Consider the following 23,860-nt stretch of genomic DNA (forward strand, 5'->3'; position numbering starts at 1 on the left):
TTACTGCTGTAAAAAATCACAGTGCAGTGCAGATCAACAGTAAAACTGCCGTTGAGTAGGAGTCATAATCACAGCGCAGTGCGTCTTGATCAAGAGTCAGACTGCAGCAGGAGAATCATGACGCAGTGAGGATCAAGAGTCAGACTACAGCAGGAGAATCATGACGCAGTGAGGGTCAAGAGTCAAACTACAGCAGGAGAATCATGACGCAGTGAGGATCAAGAGTCAGACTACAGCAGGAGAATCATGACGCAGTGAGGATCAAGAGTCAGACTACAGGAGAATCATGACGCAGTGAGGATCAAGAGTCAGACTGCAGGAGAATCATGACGCAGTGAGGATCAAGAGTCAGACTACAGGAGAATCATGACGCAGTGAGGATCAAGAGTCAGACTACAGCAGGAGAATCATGACGCAGTGAGGATCAAGAGTCAGACTACAGCAGGAGAATCATGACGCAGTGAGGATCAAGAGTCAGACTACAGCAGGAGAATCATGACGCAGTGAGGATCAAGAGTCAGACTACAGCAGGAGAATCATGACGCAGTGAGGATCAAGAGTCAGACTACAGCAGGAGAATCATGACGCAGTGAGGATCAAGAGTCAGACTACAGCAGGAGAATCATGACGCAGTGAGGATCAAGAGTCAGACTACAGCAGGAGAATCATGACGCAGTGAGGATCAAGAGTCAGACTACAGCAGGAGAATCATGACGCAGTGAGGATCAAGAGTCAGACTGCAGCAGGAGAATCATGACGCAGTGAGGATCAAGAGTCAGACTACAGGAGAATCATGACGCAGTGAGGATCAAGAGTCAGACTACAGCAGGAGAATCATGACGCAGTGAGGATCAAGAGTCAGACTACAGGAGAATCATGACGCAGTGAGGATCAAGAGTCAGACTACAGCAGGAGAATCATGACGCAGTGAGGATCAAGAGTCAGACTACAGCAGGAGAATCATGACGCAGTGAGGATCAAGAGTCAGACTACAGCAGGAGAATCATGACGCAGTGAGGATCAAGAGTCAGACTACAGGAGAATCATGACGCAGTGAGGATCAAGAGTCAAACTACAGGAGAATCATGACGTAGTGAGGATCAAGAGTCAGACTACAGCAGGAGAATCATGACGCAGTGAGGATCAAGAGTCAGACTACAGCAGGAGAATCATGACGCAGTGAGGATCAAGAGTCAGACTACAGGAGAATCATGACGCAGTGAGGATCAAGAGTCAGACTACAGCAGGAGAATCATGACGCAGTGAGGATCAAGAGTCAGACTACAGCAGGAGAATCATGACGCAGTGAGGATCAAGAGTCAGACTACAGCAGGAGAATCATGACGCAGTGAGGATCAAGAGTCAGACTACAGGAGAATCATGACGCAGTGAAGATCAAGAGTCAGACTACAGCAGAAGAATCATGACGCAGTGAGGATCAAGAGTCAGACTACAGCAGGAGAATCATGACGCAGTGAGGATCAAGAGTCAGACTACAGGAGAATCATGACGCAGTGAGGATCAAGAGTCAGACTACAGGAGAATCATGACGCAGTGAGGATCAAGAGTCAGACTACAGCAGGAGAATCATGACACAGTGAGGATCAAGAGTCAGACTACAGCAGGAGAATCATGACGCAGTGAGGATCAAGAGTCAGACTACAGGAGAATCATGACGCAGTGAGGATCAAGAGTCAGACTACAGGAGAATCATGACGCAGTGAGGATCAAGAGTCAGACTACAGCAGGAGAATCATGACGCAGTGAGGATCAAGAGTCAGACTACAGCAGAATCATGACGCAGTGAGGATCAAGAGTCAGACTACAGGAGAATCATGACGCAGTGAGGATCAAGAGTCAGACTACACCAGGAGAATCATGACGCAGTGAGGATCAAGAGTCAGACTACAGCAGGAGAATCATGACGCAGTGAGGATCAAGAGTCAGACTACAGCAGGAGAATCATGACGCAGTGAGGATCAAGAGTCAGACTACAGGAGAATCATGACGCAGTGAGGATCAAGAGTCAGACTACAGCAGGAGAATCATGACGCAGTGAGGATCAAGAGTCAGACTACAGCAGGAGAATCATGACGCAGTGAGGATCAAGAGTCAGACTACAGGAGAATCATGACGCAGTGAGGATCAAGAGTCAGACTACAGCAGGAGAATCATGACGCAGTGAGGATCAAGAGTCAGACTACAGCAGGAGAATCATGACGCAGTGAGGATCAAGAGTCAGACTACAGCAGGAGAATCATGACGCAGTGAGGATCAAGAGTCAGACTACAGGAGAATCATGACGCAGTGAAGATCAAGAGTCAGACTACAGCAGAAGAATCATGACGCAGTGAGGATCAAGAGTCAGACTACAGCAGGAGAATCATGACGCAGTGAGGATCAAGAGTCAGACTACAGGAGAATCATGACGCAGTGAGGATCAAGAGTCAGACTACAGGAGAATCATGACGCAGTGAGGATCAAGAGTCAGACTACAGCAGGAGAATCATGACGCAGTGAGGATCAAGAGTCAGACTACAGGAGAATCATGACGCAGTGAGGATCAAGAGTCAGACTACAGGAGAATCATGACGCAGTGAGGATCAAGAGTCAGACTACAGCAGGAGAATCATGACGCAGTGAGGATCAAGAGTCAGACTACAGCAGAATCATGACGCAGTGAGGATCAAGAGTCAGACTACAGGAGAATCATGACGCAGTGAGGATCAAGAGTCAGACTACACCAGGAGAATCATGACGCAGTGAGGATCAAGAGTCAGACTACAGCAGGAGAATCATGACGCAGTGAGGATCAAGAGTCAGACTACAGCAGGAGAATCATGACGCAGTGAGGATCAAGAGTCAGACTACAGGAGAATCATGACGCAGTGAGGATCAAGAGTCAGACTACAGCAGGAGAATCATGACGCAGTGAGGATCAAGAGTCAGACTACAGCAGGAGAATCATGACGCAGTGAGGATCAAGAGTCAGACTACAGGAGAATCATGACGCAGTGAGGATCAAGAGTCAGACTACAGCAGGAGAATCATGACGCAGTGAGGATCAAGAGTCAGACTACAGCAGGAGAATCATGACGCAGTGAGGATCAAGAGTCAGACTACAGCAGGAGAATCATGACGCAGTGAGGATCAAGAGTCAGACTACAGCAGGAGAATCATGACGCAGTGAGGATCAAGAGTCAGACTACAGGAGAATCATGACGCAGTGAGGATCAAGAGTCAGACTACAGCAGGAGAATCATGACACAGTGAGGATCAAGAGTCAGACTACAGGAGAATCATGACGCAGTGAGGATCAAGAGTCAGACTACAGCAGGAGAATCATGACGCAGTGAGGATCAAGAGTCAGACTACAGCAGGAGAATCATGACGCAGTGAGGATCAAAAGTCAGACTACAGCAGGAGAATCATGACGCAGTGAGGATCAAGAGTCAGACTACAGGAGAATCATGACGCAGTGAGGATCAAGAGTCAGACTACAGCAGGAGAATCATGACGCAGTGAGGATCAAGAGTCAGACTACAGGAGAATCATGACGCAGTGAGGATCAAGAGTCAGACTACACCAGGAGAATCATGACGCAGTGAGGATCAAGAGTCAGACTACACCAGGAGAATCATGACACAGTGAGGATCAAGAGTCAGACTACAGGAGAATCATGACGCAGTGAGGATCAAGAGTCAGACTACAGGAGAATCATGACGCAGTGAGGATCAAGAGTCAGACTACAGGAGAATCATGACGCAGTGAGGATCAAGAGTCAGACTACAGCAGGAGAATCATGACGCAGTGAGGATCAAGAGTCAGACTACAGCAGGAGAATCATGACGCAGTGAGGATCAAGAATCAGACTACAGCAGGAGAATCATGACGCAGTGAGGATCAAGAGTCAGACTACAGCAGGAGAATCATGATGCAATGAGGATCAAGAGTCAGACTACAGGAGAATCATGACGCAGTGAGGATCAAGAGTCAGACTACAGCAGGAGAATCATGACGCAGTGAGGATCAAGAGTCAGACTACAGGAGAATTATGACGCAGTGAGGATCAAGAGTCAGACTACAGCAGGAGAATCATGATGCAGTGAGGATCAAGAGTCAGACTACAGGAGAATCATGACACAGTGAGGGTCAAGAGTCAAACTACAGGAGAATCATGACGCAGTGAGGATCAAGAGTCAGACTACAGCAGGAGAATCATGACGCAGTGAGGATCAAGAGTCAGACTACAGGAGAATCATGACGCAGTGAGGATCAAGAGTCAGACTACAGCAGAAGAATCATGACGCAGTGAGGATCAAGAGTCAGACTACAGCAGGAGAATCATGACGCAGTGAGGATCAAGAGTCAGACTACAGGAGAATCATGACGCAGTGAGGATCAAGAGTCAGACTACAGGAGAATCATGACGCAGTGAGGATCAAGAGTCAGACTACAGCAGGAGAATCATGACGCAGTGAGGATCAAGAGTCAGACTACAGGAGAATCATGACGCAGTGAGGATCAAGAGTCAGACTACAGCAGGAGAATCATGACGCAGTGAGGATCAAGAGTCAGACTACAGCAGAATCATGACGCAGTGAGGATCAAGAGTCAGACTACAGGAGAATCATGACGCAGTGAGGATCAAGAGTCAGACTACAGGAGAATCATGACGCAGTGAGGATCAAGAGTCAGACTACAGCAGGAGAATCATGGCACAGTGAGGATCAAGAGTCAGACTACAGCAGGAGAATCATGACGCAGTGAGGATCAAGAGTCAGACTACACCAGGAGAATCATGACGCAGTGAGGATCAAGAGTCAGACTACAGGAGAATCATGACGCAGTGAGGATCAAGAGTCAGACTACAGCAGGAGAATCATGACGCAGTGAGGATCAAGAGTCAGACTACAGCAGAATCATGACGCAGTGAGGATCAAGAGTCAGACTACAGGAGAATCATGACGCAGTGAGGATCAAGAGTCAGACTACAGCAGGAGAATCATGACGCAGTGAGGATCAAGAGTCAGACTACAGCAGAATCATGACGCAGTGAGGATCAAGAGTCAGACTACAGGAGAATCATGACGCAGTGAGGATCAAGAGTCAGACTACACCAGGAGAATCATGACGCAGTGAGGATCAAGAGTCAGACTACAGCAGGAGAATCATGACGCAGTGAGGATCAAGAGTCAGACTACAGCAGGAGAATCATGACGCAGTGAGGATCAAGAGTCAGACTACAGGAGAATCATGACGCAGTGAGGATCAAGAGTCAGACTACAGCAGGAGAATCATGACGCAGTGAGGATCAAGAGTCAGACTACAGCAGGAGAATCATGACGCAGTGAGGATCAAGAGTCAGACTACAGGAGAATCATGACGCAGTGAGGATCAAGAGTCAGACTGCAGGAGAATCATGACGCAGTGAGGGTCAAGAGTCAGACTACAGCAGGACAGTCATGGTGCACTTGTTAAATTAGATCAACTGCACTGAATATTGTCTCAGGATCTCCTGCTCTGATGGGGAGGGGTGTTCATGTGAAGTTACAGAGGAGCTGGACTGAGTGTCTCTCCAGTATCTCCAGCTCTGATGGGGAGGGGTGTTCATGTGAAGTTACAGAGGAGCTGGACTGAGTGTCTCTCCAGTATCTCCAGCTCTGATGGGGAGGGGTGTTCATGTGAAGTTACAGAGGAGCTGGACTGAGTGTCTCTCCAGTATCTCCTGCTCTGATGGGGAGGGGTGTTCGTGTGAAGTTACAGAGGAGCTGGACTGTGTCTCTCCAGTATCTCCTGCTCTGATGGGGAGGGGTGTTCATGTGAAGTTACAGAGGAGCTGGACTGAGTGTCTCTCCAGTATCTCCTGCTCTGATGGGGAGGGGTGTTCATGTGAAGTTACAGAGGAGCTGGACTGAGTGTCTCTCCAGTATCTCCTGCTCTGATGGGGAGGGGTGTTCATGTGAAGTTACAGAGGAGCTGGACTGAGTGTCTCTCCAGTATCTCCAGCTCTGATGGGGAGGGGTGTTCATGTGAAGTTACAGAGGAGCTGGACTGAGTGTCTCTCCAGTATCTCCAGCTCTGATGGGGAGGGGTGTTCATGTGAAGTTACAGAGGAGCTGGACTGAGTGTCTCTCCAGTATCTCCAGCTCTGATGGGGAGGGGTGTTCATGTGAAGTTACAGAGGAGCTGGACTGAGTGTCTCTCCAGTATCTCCAGCTCTGATGGGGAGGGGTGTTCATGTGAAGTTACAGAGGAGCTGGACTGAGTGTCTCTCCAGTATCTCCAGCTCTGATGGGGAGGGGTGTTCATGTGAAGTTACAGAGGAGCTGGACTGAGTGTCTCTCCAGTATCTCCAGCTCTGATGGGGAGGGGTGTTCATGTGAAGTTACAGAGGGGCTGGACTGAGTGTCTCTCCAGTATCTCCTGCTCTGATGGGGAGGGGTGTTCATGTGAAGTTACAGAGGAGCTGGACTGAGTGTCTCTCCAGTATCTCCAGCTCTGATGGGGAGGGGTGTTCATGTGAAGTTACAGAGGAGCTGGACTGAGTGTCTCTCCAGTATCTCCTGCTCTGATGGGGAGGGGTGTTCATGTGAAGTTACAGAGGAGCTGGACTGAGTGTCTCTCCAGTATCTCCAGCTCTGATGGGGAGGGGTGTTCATGTGAAGTTACAGAGGAGCTGGACTGAGTGTCTCTCCAGTATCTCCAGCTCTGATGGGGAGGGGTGTTCATGTGAAGTTACAGAGGAGCTGGACTGAGTGTCTCTCCAGTATCTCCAGCTCTGATGGGGAGGGGTGTTCATGTGAAGTTACAGAGGAGCTTGACTGAGTGTCTCTAAGCTGTGGTGGTGACTGTGTTCTGAATGAGCTAGATCTCGGTTACAGATCTGACTACCTAGACACCAATATAGCGCTGAGAGAGACCGAGAGAGTGAGATGGAGAGAGGGAGGAATGCAGGGTCTTTGATGTTGTTTTTTTGACAAAACAGGAAATGCTTTGTCATATTTTCCACCCCACCTCCTCCTCTCTCTCACACGCTGGCTGTATTTTTGAATTTAGCGCTGTGCTCTCTGACTTCAGCACTTGCACACCTGTTTCCTGTCAACACATTTAGTGACAGCCCAGTCGCCCCCCAGTCACTTCTGCTCTCTTTGGCTGGGGAGAGGGGTTCATGCAGCACAGATGCAGGGGTGCTGTCTGTGTGGAGTCTGCATGTTCCCCACATGTTCATGTGGGTTTACCTCCAGGTGCTCCGGTTTCCTCCCGCAGTCCAGAGACACACTGGCTGGTCCATTGACTTCTGGGAAGTTGGCTCTGGTGTGAGAGTGTGTGTCTGCCCTGTGATGGGCAGCTGTCCTGCCCAAGGTGGACCCTGCCTTGTGCCCGTTGCTTGCTGGGATAGACTCCAGCTCCCCCGTGACCCTGACTTGGAATGGAAGGAGTATGCAGGCAGTGTGTCTTGTACCACAGTCTCAGTTCATGCCTTTTCTTTGTTTGTTTAAAAAGTGCTTAAATATACCGTGTATTTAAATCATTTTTCAGATAATAGTGTAATGAAGTGCTCGAATCAGATTAATCAACTGAACAATTACTTGATAAATGGCCTTAATTCAGTGTGAATCCCCCTAACTTTGGAGGCACTGTAAAAAAAAAGAAGGCGAATTTCCAAGATTCTGTCCATCTATTGACAAAACTATCAAAGAAGACGTACTTAAATCTCAAAACAAAATGAATCGTGCAGTTAGAAGTTCTTAATCATAATTACATTTGAAAAGTTCCTGCTTATCGGTTAAACTCGCAACCATCCTGACACTGGAAAGGGCTTTGTCATTTGTAGAGATCTTATTTGGCTAGGATTATTTTTCGTTTCACTCAGAACTGTTTTATTGCCGTTAATAATTTCTCATCATTTCATCCTCTCTTCTTTAGAACAAGCCCACGTCGAGTTCCATCTTGACCAAAACAAAAGTGTGGCTGTTCGTTGAGGAACACTGCCCTCTCTCAGAGCTGAGCGAGGAGCTGTGGTGTCCGAGAATTCAGACAGTTCAGAAATGAATGTCAGTAATTCAGTCATTCAGAATGAATTCAGTCGTTCAGAATCGAGATCGCAGGCAAGAGCACCGCAGCAGGAGTCCCAGAGTGGACACAGTGCTCAGTGCCAGTCAGCAGTGTTGGGACCCGGGTCAAGGACGAGCCGCGGTGCCTCTGTCTCTGTTCATCCCGAGCTCTGACCTGCGAGTCTCTTTCACTCCACCCTCTCTGTCAACACAGCGTGAGCGCCCCCCCCCCTCAGTGCAGGCTGTGTCAGAGTGTGTCTGTAGTAACTCATCTTTCTCTCTCAGCGCAGTGTCCAGTCAGTGTGTCTGTATGAACCCCTCTCTCTCAGTGCAGTGTTCATGTACTGGAGTGTCCAGTCAGTGTGTCTGTATGAACCCCTCTCTCTCAGTGCAGTGTTCATGTACTGGAGTGTCCAGTCAGTGTGTCTGTATGAACCCCTCTCTCTCAGTGCAGTGTTCATGTACTGGAGTGTCCAGTCAGTGTGTGTGTATGAACCCCTCTCTCTCTCAGTGCAGTGTTCATGTACTGGAGTGTCCAGTCAGTGTGTCTGTATGAACCCCTCTCTCTCTCAGTGCAGTGTTCATGTACTGGAGTGTCCAGTCAGTGTGTCTGTATGAACCCCTCTCTCTCTCAGTGCAGTGTTCATGTACTGTACTGGAGTGTCCAGTCAGTGTGTCTGTATGAACCCCTCTCTCTCTCAGTGCAGTGTTCATGTACTGGAGTGTCCAGTCAGTGTGTCTGTATGAACCCCTCTCTCTCTCAGTGCAGTGTTCATGTACTGGAGTGTCCAGTCAGTGTGTCTGTATTAACCCCTCTCTCTCTCAGTGCAGTGTTCATGTACTGTACTGGAGTGTCCAGTCAGTGTGTCTGTATGAACCCCTCTCTCTCTCAGTGCAGTGTTCATGTACTGGAGTGTCCAGTCAGTGTGTCTGTATGAACCCCCCTCTCTCAGTGTGGTGTTAATGTACTGGAGTGTTAATATAGTGTTCAGTCAGTCACAGTGTGCCTGTACTACCTCTTTCTCGGTGCAGTTGTTTCACCTCTCTCCGCAGATGTGCACACCAGAAACCTCCTCTCTCTCTGTCTCTCTCTACTGTACAAACATCCTGTTTTGCGGGCGACAGGTCTGCACTGTGGCAGAAAACACATCACCCTCACTGCAGGCTCTCCCACACACTAACGGATGCAGTCTCACTCTATATATACCGGCGCGGGGAGAGAGAGAGCGCAGATACAGATGGAGATACAGACACGAGCGCAGAGGTGGGAGAACTGCAGAGTCATGCCTCAGCAGTGACCGCAGGCTTCCTCAGGTGTCAGCGCAGGTGTGCTGCTGAGGAGGAGGGGGGCGAGAGAGGGACAGGGGGACACGGGGGCGAGAGAGGCACAGGGGCACACAGGGGAGAGAGAGGGACAGGGGGACACGGGGGCGAGAGAGGGACAGGGGGACACAGGGGCGAGAGAGGGACAGGGGGACACGGGGGCGAGAGAGGCACAGGGGCACACAGGGGCGAGAGAGGGACAGGGGGACACGGGGGCGAGAGAGGGACAGGGGGACACGGGGGCGAGAGAGGGACAGGGGCACATGGGGGCAAGAGAGAGGCAAGACAGCGGGATGGGGTGGGAGAGAGGAGGATGGAGGTGGGAGACAGCGGGATCGGGGTGGGAGAGAGGGGGATGGAGGTGGGAGACAGCGGGATCGGGGTGGGAGAGAGGGGTATGGGGGTGGGAGAGAGGGGGATGGGGTGGGAGGCAGCGGGATTGGGGTGGGAGAGAGGAGGATAGGGGTGGGAGAGAGGGGGATGGGGTGGGAGACAGCGGGATGGGGGTGGGAGAGGGGGATGGGGGTGGGAGAGAGGAGGATAGGGGTGGGAGAGAGGGGGATAGGGGTGGAGACAGCAGGATTGGGGTGGGAGAGAGGAGGATAGGGGTGGGAGAGAGGGGGATAGAGGTGGGAGACAGCGGGATTGGGGTGGGAGAGAGGAGGATAGGGGTGGGAGAGAGGGGGATAGAGGTGGGAGACAGCGGGATTGGGGTGGGAGAGAGGAGGATAGGGGTGGGAGAGAGGGGGATAGGGGTGGGAGAGAGGGGGATAGAGGTGGGAGAGAGGAGGATGGAGGTGGGAGACAGCGGGATAGAGGTGGGAGAGAGGAGGATGGAGGTGGGAGACAGCGGGATAGAGGTGGGAGAGAGGAGGATAGAGGTGGGAGACAGCGGGATCGGGGTGGGAGAGAGGGGGATAGGGGTGGAGACAGCAGGATTGGGGTGGGAGAGAGGAGGATAGGGGTGGGAGAGAGGGGGATAGGGGTGGGAGAGAGGGGGATAGGGGTGGAGACAGCAGGATTGGGGTGGGAGGCAGCGGGATCGGGGTGGGAGAGAGGGGGATAGGGGTGGGAGAGAGGGGGATGGGGTGGGAGACAGCGGGATGGGGTGGGAGAGAGGAGGATAGGGGTGGGAGAGAGGGGGATAGAGGTGGGAGAGAGGAGGATGGAGGTGGGAGACAGCGGGATCGGGGTGGGAGAGAGGAGGATAGGGGTGGGAGAGAGGAGGATAGGGGTGGGAGAGAGGAGGATATGGGTGGGAGAGAGGAGGATAGGGGTGGGAGAGAGGGGGATGGGGTGGGAGAAGAAGCAGGACAGACAAGGGTCCGGGAGGCTGTCGCTGGGGAAAGGGAAGTCTGTGCGACCCTCCCCCTCAGGAGCGAGCGCTAGGGACGGAGATCAGAGCGCAGGGGCTGAGGCCAGCACCTTCACACACAGTCCCACCGTCTACCTTCCCATTCCGCGACGTGTCCAGAAATCATAAGGAGCAGGTGGACGCCCACCTGCTCTGCCCGCGTGGCGCCGTGATCATCGAGAGAGCCCGCAGGTCCTGCCCCCGAGTCACTGAGTATCTGCAGAATCATTTCAGTACTTTCACAACCTCCATGGCCTTCCGCACAGACGCAGGTGTTTCACTCTCACACACATCTCTGATCCCCAGGCACGCACACACACACACACACACAGAAGACACACAGGCATGCAAATAGAGACAGGAACCTCTATAAACAGGCACACGCACAGGTGCACACGGGCTGGCACACATAAACAGGCGCGCACGCACGCACACACACAGACACGCGCACCACCTCACGCATGAAAAAGAAACAAATTAACGAAAGGGAGGAAAGTATTACAGAAGACAGAAATGAGGTAACAATGAAAGAAAGAATGACAAATAGAGGGTTTCTGAGCATCAAAGATGACAGGAAGCTCTTTAATCTAAACCCACCCAGAGATCTGGAGAGAAATCTCTGAAGTTGGACCCAGTCCACCCCCCTCCGTGGGCTTTATCAAGAACAGATCGGATCGGCGCACAGATGGTTGTAAAAACATGCTTCGCGCGCAAAGCAGCACCAGACTAGGTGGCTGCAGACCCTTCATTTAACAAACACAAAAGTATTGCTTTGCCTCAGAAACAGGGACCCACGCTCAACCCCCCACAAGGCCCTGCTGAGCCCAGGAAGAGGCTCCTCAGCCAGCTGGGCCTGAAGCTCACTGACAGCAGCCAGCCTCAGGACAGCACCCATCAAGATCCACCCGATCACACGCACTGGACAACACTGCCTCACCCAGTGGTGCGCACACACACACGCACTGGACAACACTGCCTCACCCAGCCTGCTGGTCCTGAAGCTCACTGACAGCAGCCAGCCTCAGGACAGCACCCATCAAGATCCACCCGATCACACGCACTGGACAACACTGCCTCACCCAGTGGCGCACACACACACACACACTGGACAACACTGCCTCACCCAGCCTGCTGGTCCTGAAGCTCACTGACAGCAGCCAGCCTCAGGGCAGCACCCATCAAAATCCACCAGATCACAGGCCAAGACACACACACACTGGACAACACTGCCTCACCCAGTGGTGCACACACACACTGAATAACACTGCCTCACCCAGTGGTGCACACACACACACTGGACAACACTGCCTCACCCAGTGGTGTGCACACACACACACACACACACACACACACACACACTGGACAACACTGCTTCACCCAGTGGCGCACACACACACACTGGACAACACTGCCTCACCCAGTGGTGCACGCACACACACTGAACAACACTGCCTCACCCAGTGGTGCGCGCACACACACACACACACACACACACACACACACACACACACACACACACACACTGGACAACACTGCCTCACCCAGTGGTGCACACACACACACTGAACAACACTGCCTCACCCAGTGGCGCGCACACACACACACACACACACACACACACACACACACACACGAGCTGAGCCTGGAGAACAGGCCCCAGCCTGCTGGTCCTGAGGCTCGCTGGTGTGGCTGTAACACAGACAGCGTGAGTCGACAGGACTAAAGCTCAGCACACAGAGGACACACTCGGGCCACAGCCTGGCCATTGCCTGTGACAGGGGGATGGGCAGGGGGATCACCACAGAAGCCGGGAGAACTGAAGAACTGGAGGGACAGAGAGAAAAGTGGAGTGAAAGAGGAGCGTTTTATACACATATATACTCTTCCCACCCAAAGGAGACTCCACAGCCAAAATGTTGTGGTCCTTTTCCTTTTCTTTTCAGCAGGGAATAAAGCTTTACTTGCATTTTCCACACAGACACCTTCCCCAGTCCGGTACGAGATGCGTGCTCTTTATTACAATACCGAAACACGGACCAATCGAACAGGACAGCCGCACGCAAGAAACGAAGAACTGCACATCTACAAAAAACACCCCGCAGCTAAGCCGCTGGGCGTCCTTGGAGCTTCAGCGCGCACCTTTGTGTGGTTAATTAATCGCGGTTCTCAGACACGATACATGATTCGAGTTCGGTGGCGTTGGTGGATATGAAACGGCGGAGTCGAAGCGCGGATCAACTGGCACATCACTGGCCCCAGCCTGAGGCACTCGATCGGTCTTCTTGGCCGCAGTACCCAGCGGCCCACAGCAATGGCGGCGCCTGTCTCGTTAGTGTCATTTGTTGCCGCGGCAATGAGGGCTCTACACGATCAGCGAATCCCAGTCGAAGTCGTCCTGGATCTCCTCGCTGTTGCTGTGGGCGCGCAGCTGGGGGGCCCGGCCGTGGGCTGAAAAGGACGAGGGAGGGGAAGTGTGGGTGAGAGAGACAGCACGTCCACCCCCCCCACCCCCACTGCCGAACAGCGCCCCCTTCCTGCGGGGCAGCCAAGCGCGGCGTGGTGAAAGGACCACGCGCCCCTCGGGGGATGCTCACCCTGGATGGCGGGCGTCGTCCGCGGCGATGCGCTGGGGGCCGGCTGCACGGCATGCTGGGTCTGGGCGGCCGCGGGCGGGACCGGCCCGGGGGCGCTGGCATCGGCGGGCAGGGGGAGGAAGGCGTGGTTGCAGGTAGGCCCGGGGAGGGGGGTTGGAGCGCCGCGAGGAAGGTGGGCCGCGGGGGCAGGGGGAGCAGGGGGGGCGGAGGCGCGGGGAGGGAGGGAGCTGGGCGGCAGCTGAAGGGGATGCTGGGATGGCGGCGGCAGGGCGTCGTGGGGGGGCAGGATGAGCCCGGTCTGCGTGAAGAAGCGGTTCAGCGAGTCGCAGAGCGAGGCGAACAGGGCCGGCTCCAGGGACCAGTCGGACAGCTCGGCCTGCCGCATGCTCTCCAGCAGGTCTGCGGAGGGGAGACAGAGGGGTCTCACCGGGGCACACCGCTCCGGTGCTTCCTCACAGACATGCGCCGCTCCGTGCTGCGCTGTGTGGGTCTGCCGAGCGCTATCATACGCCTGTGATTGCTTTAAAAGAGCTGCGCTGTTGCTTACCCGTCTGTCCTAATAATGGAACAGGTAACAGGTTTATTCCCTGCTGAAAAAAAGAAGAAAGAAAACACAAGGTTTCGGCCGTGGAGCCTTCTTCAGGGGTGAGCATCACACCTCACCTCACCTCACCCCTGAAGAAGGCTCCACGGCCGAAACCTTGTGTTTTCTTTCTTCTTTTTTTCAGCAGGGAATAAACCTGTTACCTGTTCCCTTGCAGCCTACGCATGCTGACGCGGCTCCCCACCTGAACTACTTTGTCCCGATTATCTGCACCGTGCTGTACTGGTCTGCTCTGCTGTATGCTGGTCTGAAGTGTGGTGCACTGGTCTGCTGTGCTTTTCACTGGTCTAGACTGTGGTGCACAGATCTGTTCTGCTGCACACTGGTCTGTAGTGTGGTGCACTGGTCTGCTCTGCTGTGTACTGGTCTGTAGTGTGGTGCACTCGTTTGCTCTGCTGTGTACTGGTCTGTACTGTGGTGCACTGGTCTGCTCTGCTGTGTACTGGTCTGTAGTGTGGTGCACTGGTCTGCTCTGCTGTGTATTGGTCTGTAGTGTGGTGCACTGGTCTGCTCTGCTGTACAGTGGTCTATACTGTGGTGGTCTGTTGTTCACAGAGGTAAACTGTCGTGTCTGCAATGCTCTGTTCTGGCCAGTACCTGGGTGCTGGGAGAGGTCGATATTGGCCCAGTCCAGGCTGTTGGCGATCTGGAAGCTCTCCTTTAGGCTGTCAGGAGTGGAGAACCAGTCTGGAGCGATGTCTGCGGGAACACAGATGCACTGGCGTGCTGGAAACTGCACGTTTTTTTCCTGATTTCATGTATGCTCAATTACTTGTGTTTACGTCTCTTTTTTTATTATTCAATCCTTTCTTTCAGTCAGAGCTTGAATAAGCTTCCTAACAGTTGTATTAATGGGTTCTGCCTCTAGCTGATGTGTATTTCCTATCATGAAGCCTTTACGCTGTAGTGGGCAGAGAGCAGTAATGAGACTCACAGCTGCCCCCTTGTGGTGGATGCAGCATCCTGTCAGCGCCGGGGCCTGCAGCAGCTCCAGGGGTTGGTGTGAGAGGGGGCAGGGTGGGGGTGTGGAGGGGTGCACCCTCGCCGGGCACTGCGAAAGACACTGGGAGAGAAGCAGCATCCGCTGACCAGACAGAGAAAACAAGGAATAGACTGCCGTTAATATTAGATATAATGACTGACTGGACACTACAGCACAGTGACCCTGACTGACTGACTGGACACTACAGCACAGAGACACTGACTGACTGACTGGACACTACAGCACAGTGACCCTGACTGACTGGACACTACAGCACAGTGACCCTGACTGACTGACTGGACACTACAGCACAGAGACCCTGACTGACTGACTGGACACTACAGCACAGTGACACTGACTGACTGACTGGACACTACAGCACAGAGACCCTGACTGACTGACTGGACACTACAGCACAGAGACACTGACTGACTGACTGGACACTACAGCACAGTGACCCTGACTGACTGACTGGACACTACAGCACAGAGACACTGACTGACTGACTGGACACTACAGCACAGAGACACTGACTGACTGACTGGACACTACAGCACAGTGACCCTGACTGACTGGACACTACAGCACAGAGACACTGACTGACTGACTGGACACTACAGCACAGAGACACTGACTGACTGACTGGACACTACAGCACAGAGACACTGACTGACTGACTGGACACTACAGCACAGAGACCCTGACTGACTGACTGGACACTACAGCACAGAGACACTGACTGACTGACTGGACACTACAGCACAGAGACACTGACTGACTGACTGGACACTACAGCACAGAGACCCTGACTGACTGACTGGACACTACAGCACAGTGACCCTGACTGGTGGTGTGGTTCAGGTCCCACTGGACTCACTCAGCGAGGTCGCTCTCTCCTTCACGGTGCGGTACAGGCTCTGGAAAGAGGAGTACAGGTCCGGCAGGTGCAGGTCGGCGAAGGAGAATCGGAGGGGGGGCTCTGGGGCGGAGCTGGGGGGCAGCAGCAGCCCTGGGGCAGCTGTGGTGGCAGGATATACTGAGGGAGCCAGAGTGACCGTGGGGCCTGTGTGGACTGGGAGAGCTGGGGTGACCACTGGGCTGGGGAGGACTGGGAGAGCTGGGGTGGCCACTGGGCTGGGGAGGACTGGGAGAGCTGGGGTGACCACTGGGCTGGGGAGGACTGGGAGAGCTGGGGTGGCCACTGGGCTGGGGAGGACTGGGAGAGCTGGGGTGACCACTGGGCAGGGGAGGACTGGGAGAGCTGGGGTGACCACTGGGCTGGGGAGGACTGGGAGAGCTGGGGTGACTACTGGGCTGGGGAGGACTGGGAGAGCTGGAAGGATGATGTTCAGCTGCTGAGGGGTCTGTTGCTGCAAAAGAAAGAAGAATCCAATTGATAAGAGTTTGTAAACTGGAGTCTGTGCGTCACAGCTGAATAAACTGGATTGACTGGGGGGGCAGTTCTGCAGCGCTGGCAGGCCCACAGACACAGGCGACAGGAAGTGTAATGTCAGTACCTTGCAGGGAGGTGGCGCAGCGGAGTCTGTTTGTGTAACCTGAGGCAAGCCAGCACTGGCTGGAGTGGCTTCTTGTTCCTGTTGGTCAGCGTAAGACAGACAACAGGGGTGGTCCGGTTAATACAGTATGAATACACTGGACACTGCAGTACAGTAATACTGACTGGACTCGACTCGATTGTGAGCACAGTGACCCTGACTGACTGGACACTACAGCACAGTGACACTGACTGACTGGACACTACAGCACAGTGACCCTGACTGACTGACTGGACACTACAGCACAGAGACACTGACTGACTGACTGGACACTACAGCACAGTGACACTGACTGACTGACTGGACACTACAGCACAGAGACCCTGACTGACTGACTGACTGGACACTACAGCACAGTAAGGCTGACAGTGACCCTGGTTTATATAAAGTACAGTAAGAGTCACAGACGCAGTGTAATGCTTGAGTACGCTGACAGTAACTTGAAACAGAAGACCGCAGGAGTATAGAGAGTGGGACAGACACCTGTTCCTCCTCTTGGGGATGGGAGCGTTTTGTGCCTCGGGAAGTGGGAGGAGGATCGTCTCCTGTTGGTCCGTCCATTGTCCAATAGGAGCCCTGGAATCAGTCGACAGGGATGGGGCAGGTCAGAGAGAGAAAGCTGATTGGATCACATCACTGTTGGACAATGAAAAAAAGACTACATAGTCCACTATTCTTTTCCCTAATGACGTCAGGTTGACGTCACTGTCATAATTAACATCAAACCAAAGTTTCCTGCCCGTGACTCACTCTGAACCTCTCCAGGCATTTGCTAGATTGGATTATTTGAGCGTGATTGTGAGGCGTATTAGTTATTAATTGAGATTATAATTGAGCCAGCAGCCATATCACCCTGCAGCTCACAACTGGCAGCCCCACTGAATCTCAGCAGGTTTGAGCCTGGTCAGTACCTGGATGGGAGACTCCTGGGAAAAACTAAGGCTGCTGCTGGAAGAGGTGTTAGTGGGGTCAGCATGGGGTGCTCACCCTGCGGCTCATGTGGGTCCTAATGCCCCAGTATAGTGACAGGGACACTGTACTGTAAACAGGTGCCGTCCTTCGGATGAGACGTAAAACCGAGGTCCTGACTCTCTGTGGTCATTAAAAATCCCAGGGCGTTTCTCGAAAAGAGTAGGGGTGTAACCCCGATGTCCTGGCCAAATTTCCCATTGGCCCTTACCAATCATGGCCTCCTAATAATCCCCATCTCTGGTATTATTATTATTAGATTCACACTGATAGTCTGGACTGGGAGCTGGACTAGTTCTTCACTGGGATTATAATCAGACTCCACTGACACTGACAGAGCAGTCTGAGACTCTCCAGGCTGGACTGGACTGACTGGACTGGGAGCTGGAGTAGTTCTTCACTGGGATTATAATCAGACTCCACTGACACTGACAGAGCAGTCTGAGACTCTCCAGGCTGGACTGGACTGACTGGACTGGGAGCTGGAGTAGTTCTTCACTGGGACTGGACTGACTGGTCTACAGGTTTGATTGGTTATTAACAAAGCCTGTTTTTTATAAATCAAGCAGAACACTATTCTCTTGTTCATTATTATGTGTTTTAAATTATTGTGAGTAAAAAAAGTAATTATCACCTTTCCAGGATCATCTGGAGGGCGTGGAATTTTTCTGAAACACTTGTTGAGGGAGAGGTTGTGCCGTATAGAATTCTGTGGAAAACAGTTCAGGAGATAATATGGATGATTGTTGCACACAGAATGTGAAAGACATAAAAATACAGATTGAGTTATACTGACTCAGTAATACATATTCTCAGCATACTCTGAGACGCAGAGTGACAAACAGACACACTGAGACAGAGTGAGGCAATGAGAGACACACACACACACTCAGAGTGAGACACACACTCTGAGACAGACACACACTCAGAGAGAGACACACACTCTGAGACAGACACACTAAGAGAGAGACACACACACTCTGAGACAGACACACTAAGAGAGAGACACACACTCTGAGACAGACACACACTCAGAGTGAGAAAGTCACACACTCAGAGAGACACACACACTCTGAGACAGACACACACTCAGAGTGAGACACACACTCTGAGACAGACACACACTCAGAGAGAGACACACACACTCTGAGACAGACACACACTCGGAGTGAGACACACACTTGGAGACAGACACACACTCTGAGACAGAGACTCTGAGACAGACACACACTGAGAAAGACACAGTGGGACAATCTCTGTCCCTCTCCCACCTTCCAGCCTCGCCCAGCACGGTGGTAATAGGGAAACGTTTCACTGATCCAAGTGTAGATTTCGCTAAGTGTCATCCGCTTCCCTGGCGACGACCTGATCGCCATGGCGATCAACGTGGCATAGCTGTGGGGAGGTTTCCCCTTCTTGGGGCGAAGCAGCTCCCCAGAACTCCCTGTCCCAGCCTTGCGCTCCTGCCCCGATCGCAAGCCAGCCACTCCCAGCTGGGGCAGCCAGTCGATACTGGTGAGACTGGAGTCCAGGTTTGTCGACATGGGTCCTGAGAGAGAGATCAGGGCACATTGAGACACACTGAGACACGCTGAGATACGCTGTGACACACAGAGACACGCTGAGACACGCTGAGACACACTGAGACACGCTGAGACACACTGACACCAGGACACACTGTGACACACTGAGATACGCTGAGACACACTGAGATACACTGAGACACGCTGAGAGACACTGAGACACACTGAGATACACTGAGACACGCTGAGACACGCTGAGATACGCTGTGACACATGGAGACACACTGATGCCAGGACACACTGTGACACACTGAGACACGCTATGACACACTGACACCAGGACACACTGTGACACACTGAGACACGCTGAGACACACTGACACCAGGACACACTGTGACACACTGAGACACACTGTGACACACTGAGATACGCTGAGACACACTGAGATACACTGAGACACGCTGTGACACACTGTGACACACTGAGATACACTGAGACACACTGTGACACACTGAGATACACTGAGACACACTGAGATACACTGTGACACACTATGACACACTGAGACACACTGTGAAACAATGAGACACGCTGAGATACGCTGTGACACACGGAGACACACTGAGACACGCTGACACCAGGACACACTGTGACCAGAACACACTGACACACGCTGACACAAGCCAAATTAAGGATAGCACTGAGCAGCATTAAACACATTTGATTTTTTCTCTCTGTGACATTACATATAGCACCCAGTAGCTGTTCTTTCAGTTTTGCAAGTATTGATTGTTCATCTCTGTCAAAGTAAGGAGTAACTTTTCTTTGAGCTGTTCTGCTCAGGGGTGCTGAGTGTGGTGAAAGCCGAGTACGGCGCTGATGACTGGGCCATGCAGTGTGTCGTTAGTGTGCTGAAGGCGCTCAAGGCAGGCAGAACTAATAGCGTTACTGCCCTCCGGTGGGCATCTTTGGTAACTGCGCCTGTCTGAAGGAAGAAAGCCTGACTTGGATGCTGATGTTTGACATGTTCTTCGAGTACCTCTGGGCAGTGTTGAAGTGCCCCCAGTGGTCAGATCACCTCGCTGCCCGACAGCGGGCTGGGGCCTGAGGCCCACAGTAGCCCACCCCAGTGGGTCTCGGCGGGCGGACGAGTGGCAGGGGCGGGAGGTGAAGTCTGTGACAGGGCAGCAGTGTTGTGGGCACTTCCGCGCCCCCGTTGTCTGCCTGGCCTGGACTGCGCCCCACGGAATTCGATTCTGCTGTGCAAATCCCTGAGCTGCTGTTACTGCAGTTGCCACAATGCTGGCTGCAGTAGCCCCTGGAAAGCTCCTCTGGCACACTACATGCCCCGCGTGAGGCCGGAGAGGGCGCCCGGTTCGGCCCGTCTCACCTCTGGTATTCCTGCCTGGATCGGCCCGTCTCACCTCTGGTATTCCTGCCTGGATCGGCCCGTCTCGCCTCTGGTATTCCTGCTCAGTTCGGCCCGTCTCACCTCTGGTATTCCTGCCCGGTTCGGCCCGTCTCACTTCTGGTATTCCTGCCCGGATCGGCCCCCTCTGGTATTCCTGCCCAGTTCGGCCCGTCTCACCTCTGGTATTCCTGCCTGGATCGGCCCGTCTTGCCTCTGGTATTCCTGCCCGGATCGGCCCCCTCTGGTATTCCTGCCTGGATCGGCCCGTCTCGCCTCTGGTATTCCTGCTCAGTTCGGCCCGTCTCACCTCTGGTATTCCTGCCCGGTTCGGCCCGTCTCACTTCTGGTATTCCTGCCCGGATCGGCCCCCTCTGGTATTCCGACCCGGTTCGGCCCGTCTCACCTCTGGTATTCCGGCCCGGTTGGGTTCAGTGGCGTCCGAGGTCGATCTGGGACCCAGGGGCTGTCTGCTTCTCTCCCGGGACGCGGCCCATCGGGGGGATTCCTCAGAAGATATCCCTTGGGAAATCCATCCCACCCACCCAGCGGTGCTCTGCAGACCCCCCGCTCGCCGGCTCCGCGGGGCCAGGCAGGCAGGTCGTGCGGGATCCCCAGGCCGGGGGCCGGCGGAGGCTTGGGAAGGAGTTCTGAGCCGAGGAATCTGTCCCGGGCTCCTGTCGGTGTGTGTCACTCTCGGACACTTCCCTCTTTTCTCCCACTCCTCCCTCCTTTCTCCCTGCAGGTCCCTGCAGCTCTTTTTTCTTCTCCTGCCGCTCACCGGCGTCCCTGCTCCTTTCTCCTTCTCCCTCCCTCTCGCTGTCCCCCTGCCTCTCCGTTCTCACTCCTCTTCCTGCCGGGGAAAGTAAACAGAGCCGCAAGAACCGAAGTGAGTAGAGACTTTCACTTCTCGGCCCCTGCCTGGCTCACGTCACACACTGCTCCTTCCTGACGGCTGACGTCACTCCCTCCCTCCCTCTTCCCGTAACACACACGCCCCTCTCTCTCTCTCTCTCTCTCTCTCACGCGCGCAGTCCCTCTGGAGAGAGAGAGAGTGATACTCTGATACTCTGTGACTAGAGAAACATTCTTCCTTAAATTCGGAAATCGAGTCCCAGAATTCCCACACTTGCCAGAATCACAACGGGTCCCAATCCTACTGGGAGAGGGAGGAGGGAACTCAGTTGATCTGGCAGCCCAGTATGTGATCTCCTGTCACAGCCTGAGGAACAGTGAGCCCGTCTCCCAGTAATGCTCCAGCCGCCTACAGAATATGTCAATATTTTATAATATGTCTTTGTTGTAAATGTCTGTAACATGTCTGTAGATTTTATTTGAATGTTATTTTTTGTTCTGTTTCATGTGAATTTTATTATTTTTATTTGCTTTGGCAACACTGATTGTACCCATCGGTCATGCTAATAAAGCACCTGGAATTGAATTGAATTGAGAGAGAGGGAGAGAGAGGCTGCTGGTTCACAGCAGCGCGTCCTGGTCCTGGATGAGCGCTGTGTCTTTCTCCTGGATTCTCCCAGTTTGGAATCTCAGTTTTCTGGGGGGGGTGGGTGGGAGTTTTTCTTTCACAGACTGTACTGCACACGCCCCGCTCTTGAAAGGCCAGCGGCGAAGGGCTGCTGGTCGCAGCCTTGAGGTGAAGGGGCTGCCCTCGTCCAGAAGTGCCACCAGCTGGACCTCCGCAGGGGGAAAAGAGCCCCTGGGGTGGGAGTGGCGTGTGTCCATCGCAGTCCCAACACCAGGTCACGCGTGTCGGAGATACCGTGCAGTACAGGTAAGCAAGCGCAGGGGTGACCGCCGGGCGTACTGGACGTTCTGGAAAATCTGCTGGAGGCTGGGCTTTTCTGAGTGAGGGAAACCTGACAATCAAGGAGATCAATTAATAGCACCAGTTCGGGCCAGGGGGACCTATAGGTGGGTTTTTGGCTCTTGTCGGCAGCTTGGCGAAGGAGCACGTTGGTGTCGCCCGCTTTGAGAACGGGCTTCCGGCGAGGGCCTCCGCGGCTGATCTGCTCCCGCGGCCCGCCGGCGGAGCAGTTGGAGCAGCCGGCCGGATCCAGGTTCTGGCTGGAGCGGATGGGGAAAGGGTTCCCGGGCTGCAGGCCGGGCTCCAGCGCGGGTCCGATTTCAGATCTGTTCTTTACACGAGGGTTCGTAAGTACGTAGTAAGTGTGTGTGTGTGAGAAATACACACACCCACAAACATCTGTTTATAAGGGTGGCACACACCCCGAAACCTCAGTTTATTGGCGCGAACTACACACACACCCCGAAACCTCACTTTATAGGGGTGAATTACACACACACCCCGAAACCTCAGTTTATTGGGGTGAATTACACACACACCCCGAAACCTCAGTTTATAGGAGTGAACTACACCCCCCCCCCCAAACCTCAGTTTATAGGGGTGAAGTCCCCCCGAAACCTCAGTTTTTGGAGCTGCTCTTGTTCCGGTCAGTGCACAGCTGGCTTGAGACTCTCCATCGTCTGCATCAGTTCAGTGGTTCAATTGCTCGCGATAAATCAACCCCACAAAATGATGGGTGTATTGTGTCGAATTTGACACAGGCCTGGCCTTAAGGCACCTGTGTGGAGTGGTTAAAGGAACTGAACCTCTTTAGTTTTGAACAGGGGACACAGGTTAAAGGCGAAAGGTTATGGACACAACCACCCCAGGGGGCTGTGCTTCGGGGGCATCAGTGACACCGGAGCCGGTGGGCTTGACGTAGGAGCTCCTGGCCAAACACATGCTGGCCAGCCCTGGTGTCAGAGAAACACCTGGACGTGACCCAGGGGTGACTTCACCACAAGCAAATGAGGAGTACGGAAAGCAGGCGGAGCAGCTTCTTCTCATTAACATCTTTCCTGGCTTTCCTGGGGTGTGGCGCCAGCCGACGGGTCATCGCGGAGCATTTTCATCGCTGCCCCGCTGGACAGCGCAGACCCCCGCCGCAGCGCCTCGGCCCCCCGCGCCCTGAGGCCCCCTGGGGCGTCTGCGTCGCACGCGCCCAGACTCCGCACAGGACTTCCCGTACCTGGGGACCCGTCTGAGCAAAGGCTTCACCCCTCGAGGCAGCAGGTAAATTTCACAGGTAGGAACGCCGCCTGCGTGTTGAGCCTCGATTCCTCTCTTGTCTCTTGACAGCCCGAGCAAGAATGGGCGCAGTTCCCCGCTCTCCTGCAGTACCCAAGGGAGTCCACCAGGTGGCGGCGGGAGTTGTTGGTTTCAAACAGAACTGCGCGCCCCCTTCTTCGGCTGGTTTCTCAATCTTGGTAAGGGCACAGAAGGCCTTGACACGTTCTGAAGTGAGCACAAAATCGTGACCTTTGTGAAAGTCGGCACGCCGGTCGCACCCCTGCCCGGGAGCGAGAGTTCGAGAGCGTTGTGACATGAAGCAGCCCTGCGTTGCGAGCGAATCCGTCCAGGTTGTGCAGCAGACGTTTCCCCGAAGAAAGTCTCCCACACGAGCTGCA

The 23,860-nt window shown here is 53.5% G+C and overlaps 1 protein-coding gene across 6 annotated transcripts; it reads right to left on the reverse strand.

Annotated features, from left to right (window-relative positions):
• Positions 1 to 12,725: 12,725 nt before the first annotated feature.
• Positions 12,726 to 20,918, reverse strand: foxj2 (forkhead box J2). 6 transcript variants are annotated; one of them, XM_088619165.1, is made up of 10 exons: positions 20,778 to 20,918; positions 18,711 to 18,988; positions 18,074 to 18,148; positions 16,954 to 17,046; positions 16,432 to 16,509; positions 15,792 to 16,284; positions 14,867 to 15,016; positions 14,530 to 14,631; positions 13,329 to 13,727; positions 12,726 to 13,182 (listed from the first exon to the last, which is right to left on the reverse strand). In XM_088619165.1, exons 2-10 carry the CDS (start codon positions 18,981 to 18,983, stop codon positions 13,097 to 13,099), a joined length of 1,749 nt encoding a protein of 582 aa, XP_088475291.1. In that variant the 5' UTR covers positions 18,984 to 18,988; positions 20,778 to 20,918; the 3' UTR covers positions 12,726 to 13,096. The 6 variants fall into 6 exon arrangements, with proteins under 6 accessions (XP_088475291.1, XP_088475292.1, XP_088475290.1 ...); XM_088619166.1 differs by lacking the exon at positions 20,778 to 20,918 and adding an exon at positions 20,552 to 20,683; XM_088619164.1 differs by lacking the exon at positions 20,778 to 20,918 and adding an exon at positions 20,388 to 20,516.
• Between the last annotated feature and the right edge of the window lie 2,942 nt (positions 20,919 to 23,860).

Source organism: Lepisosteus platostomus, chromosome 25 (genome assembly GCF_059453375.1).
Source record: "Lepisosteus platostomus isolate fLepPlt1 chromosome 25, fLepPlt1.hap1, whole genome shotgun sequence".
Lineage (NCBI taxonomy): Eukaryota > Metazoa > Chordata > Actinopteri > Semionotiformes > Lepisosteidae > Lepisosteus > Lepisosteus platostomus.

Excerpts from the sequence above, each read along its gene's own strand:
- foxj2 (XM_088619165.1), bottom strand. The coding sequence starts at position 18,983 with ATGTCGACAAACCTGGACTCCAGTCTCACCAGTATCGACTGGCTGCCC. Across the intron at positions 16,285-16,431 it reads CTGCGCCACCTCCCTGCAAG|CAACAGACCCCTCAGCAGCT; the intron begins GTACTGACATTA and ends TTTCTTTTGCAG. Across the intron at positions 13,728-14,529 it reads CGACCTCTCCCAGCACCCAG|ACCTGCTGGAGAGCATGCGG; the intron begins GTACTGGCCAGA and ends TCCCCTCCGCAG.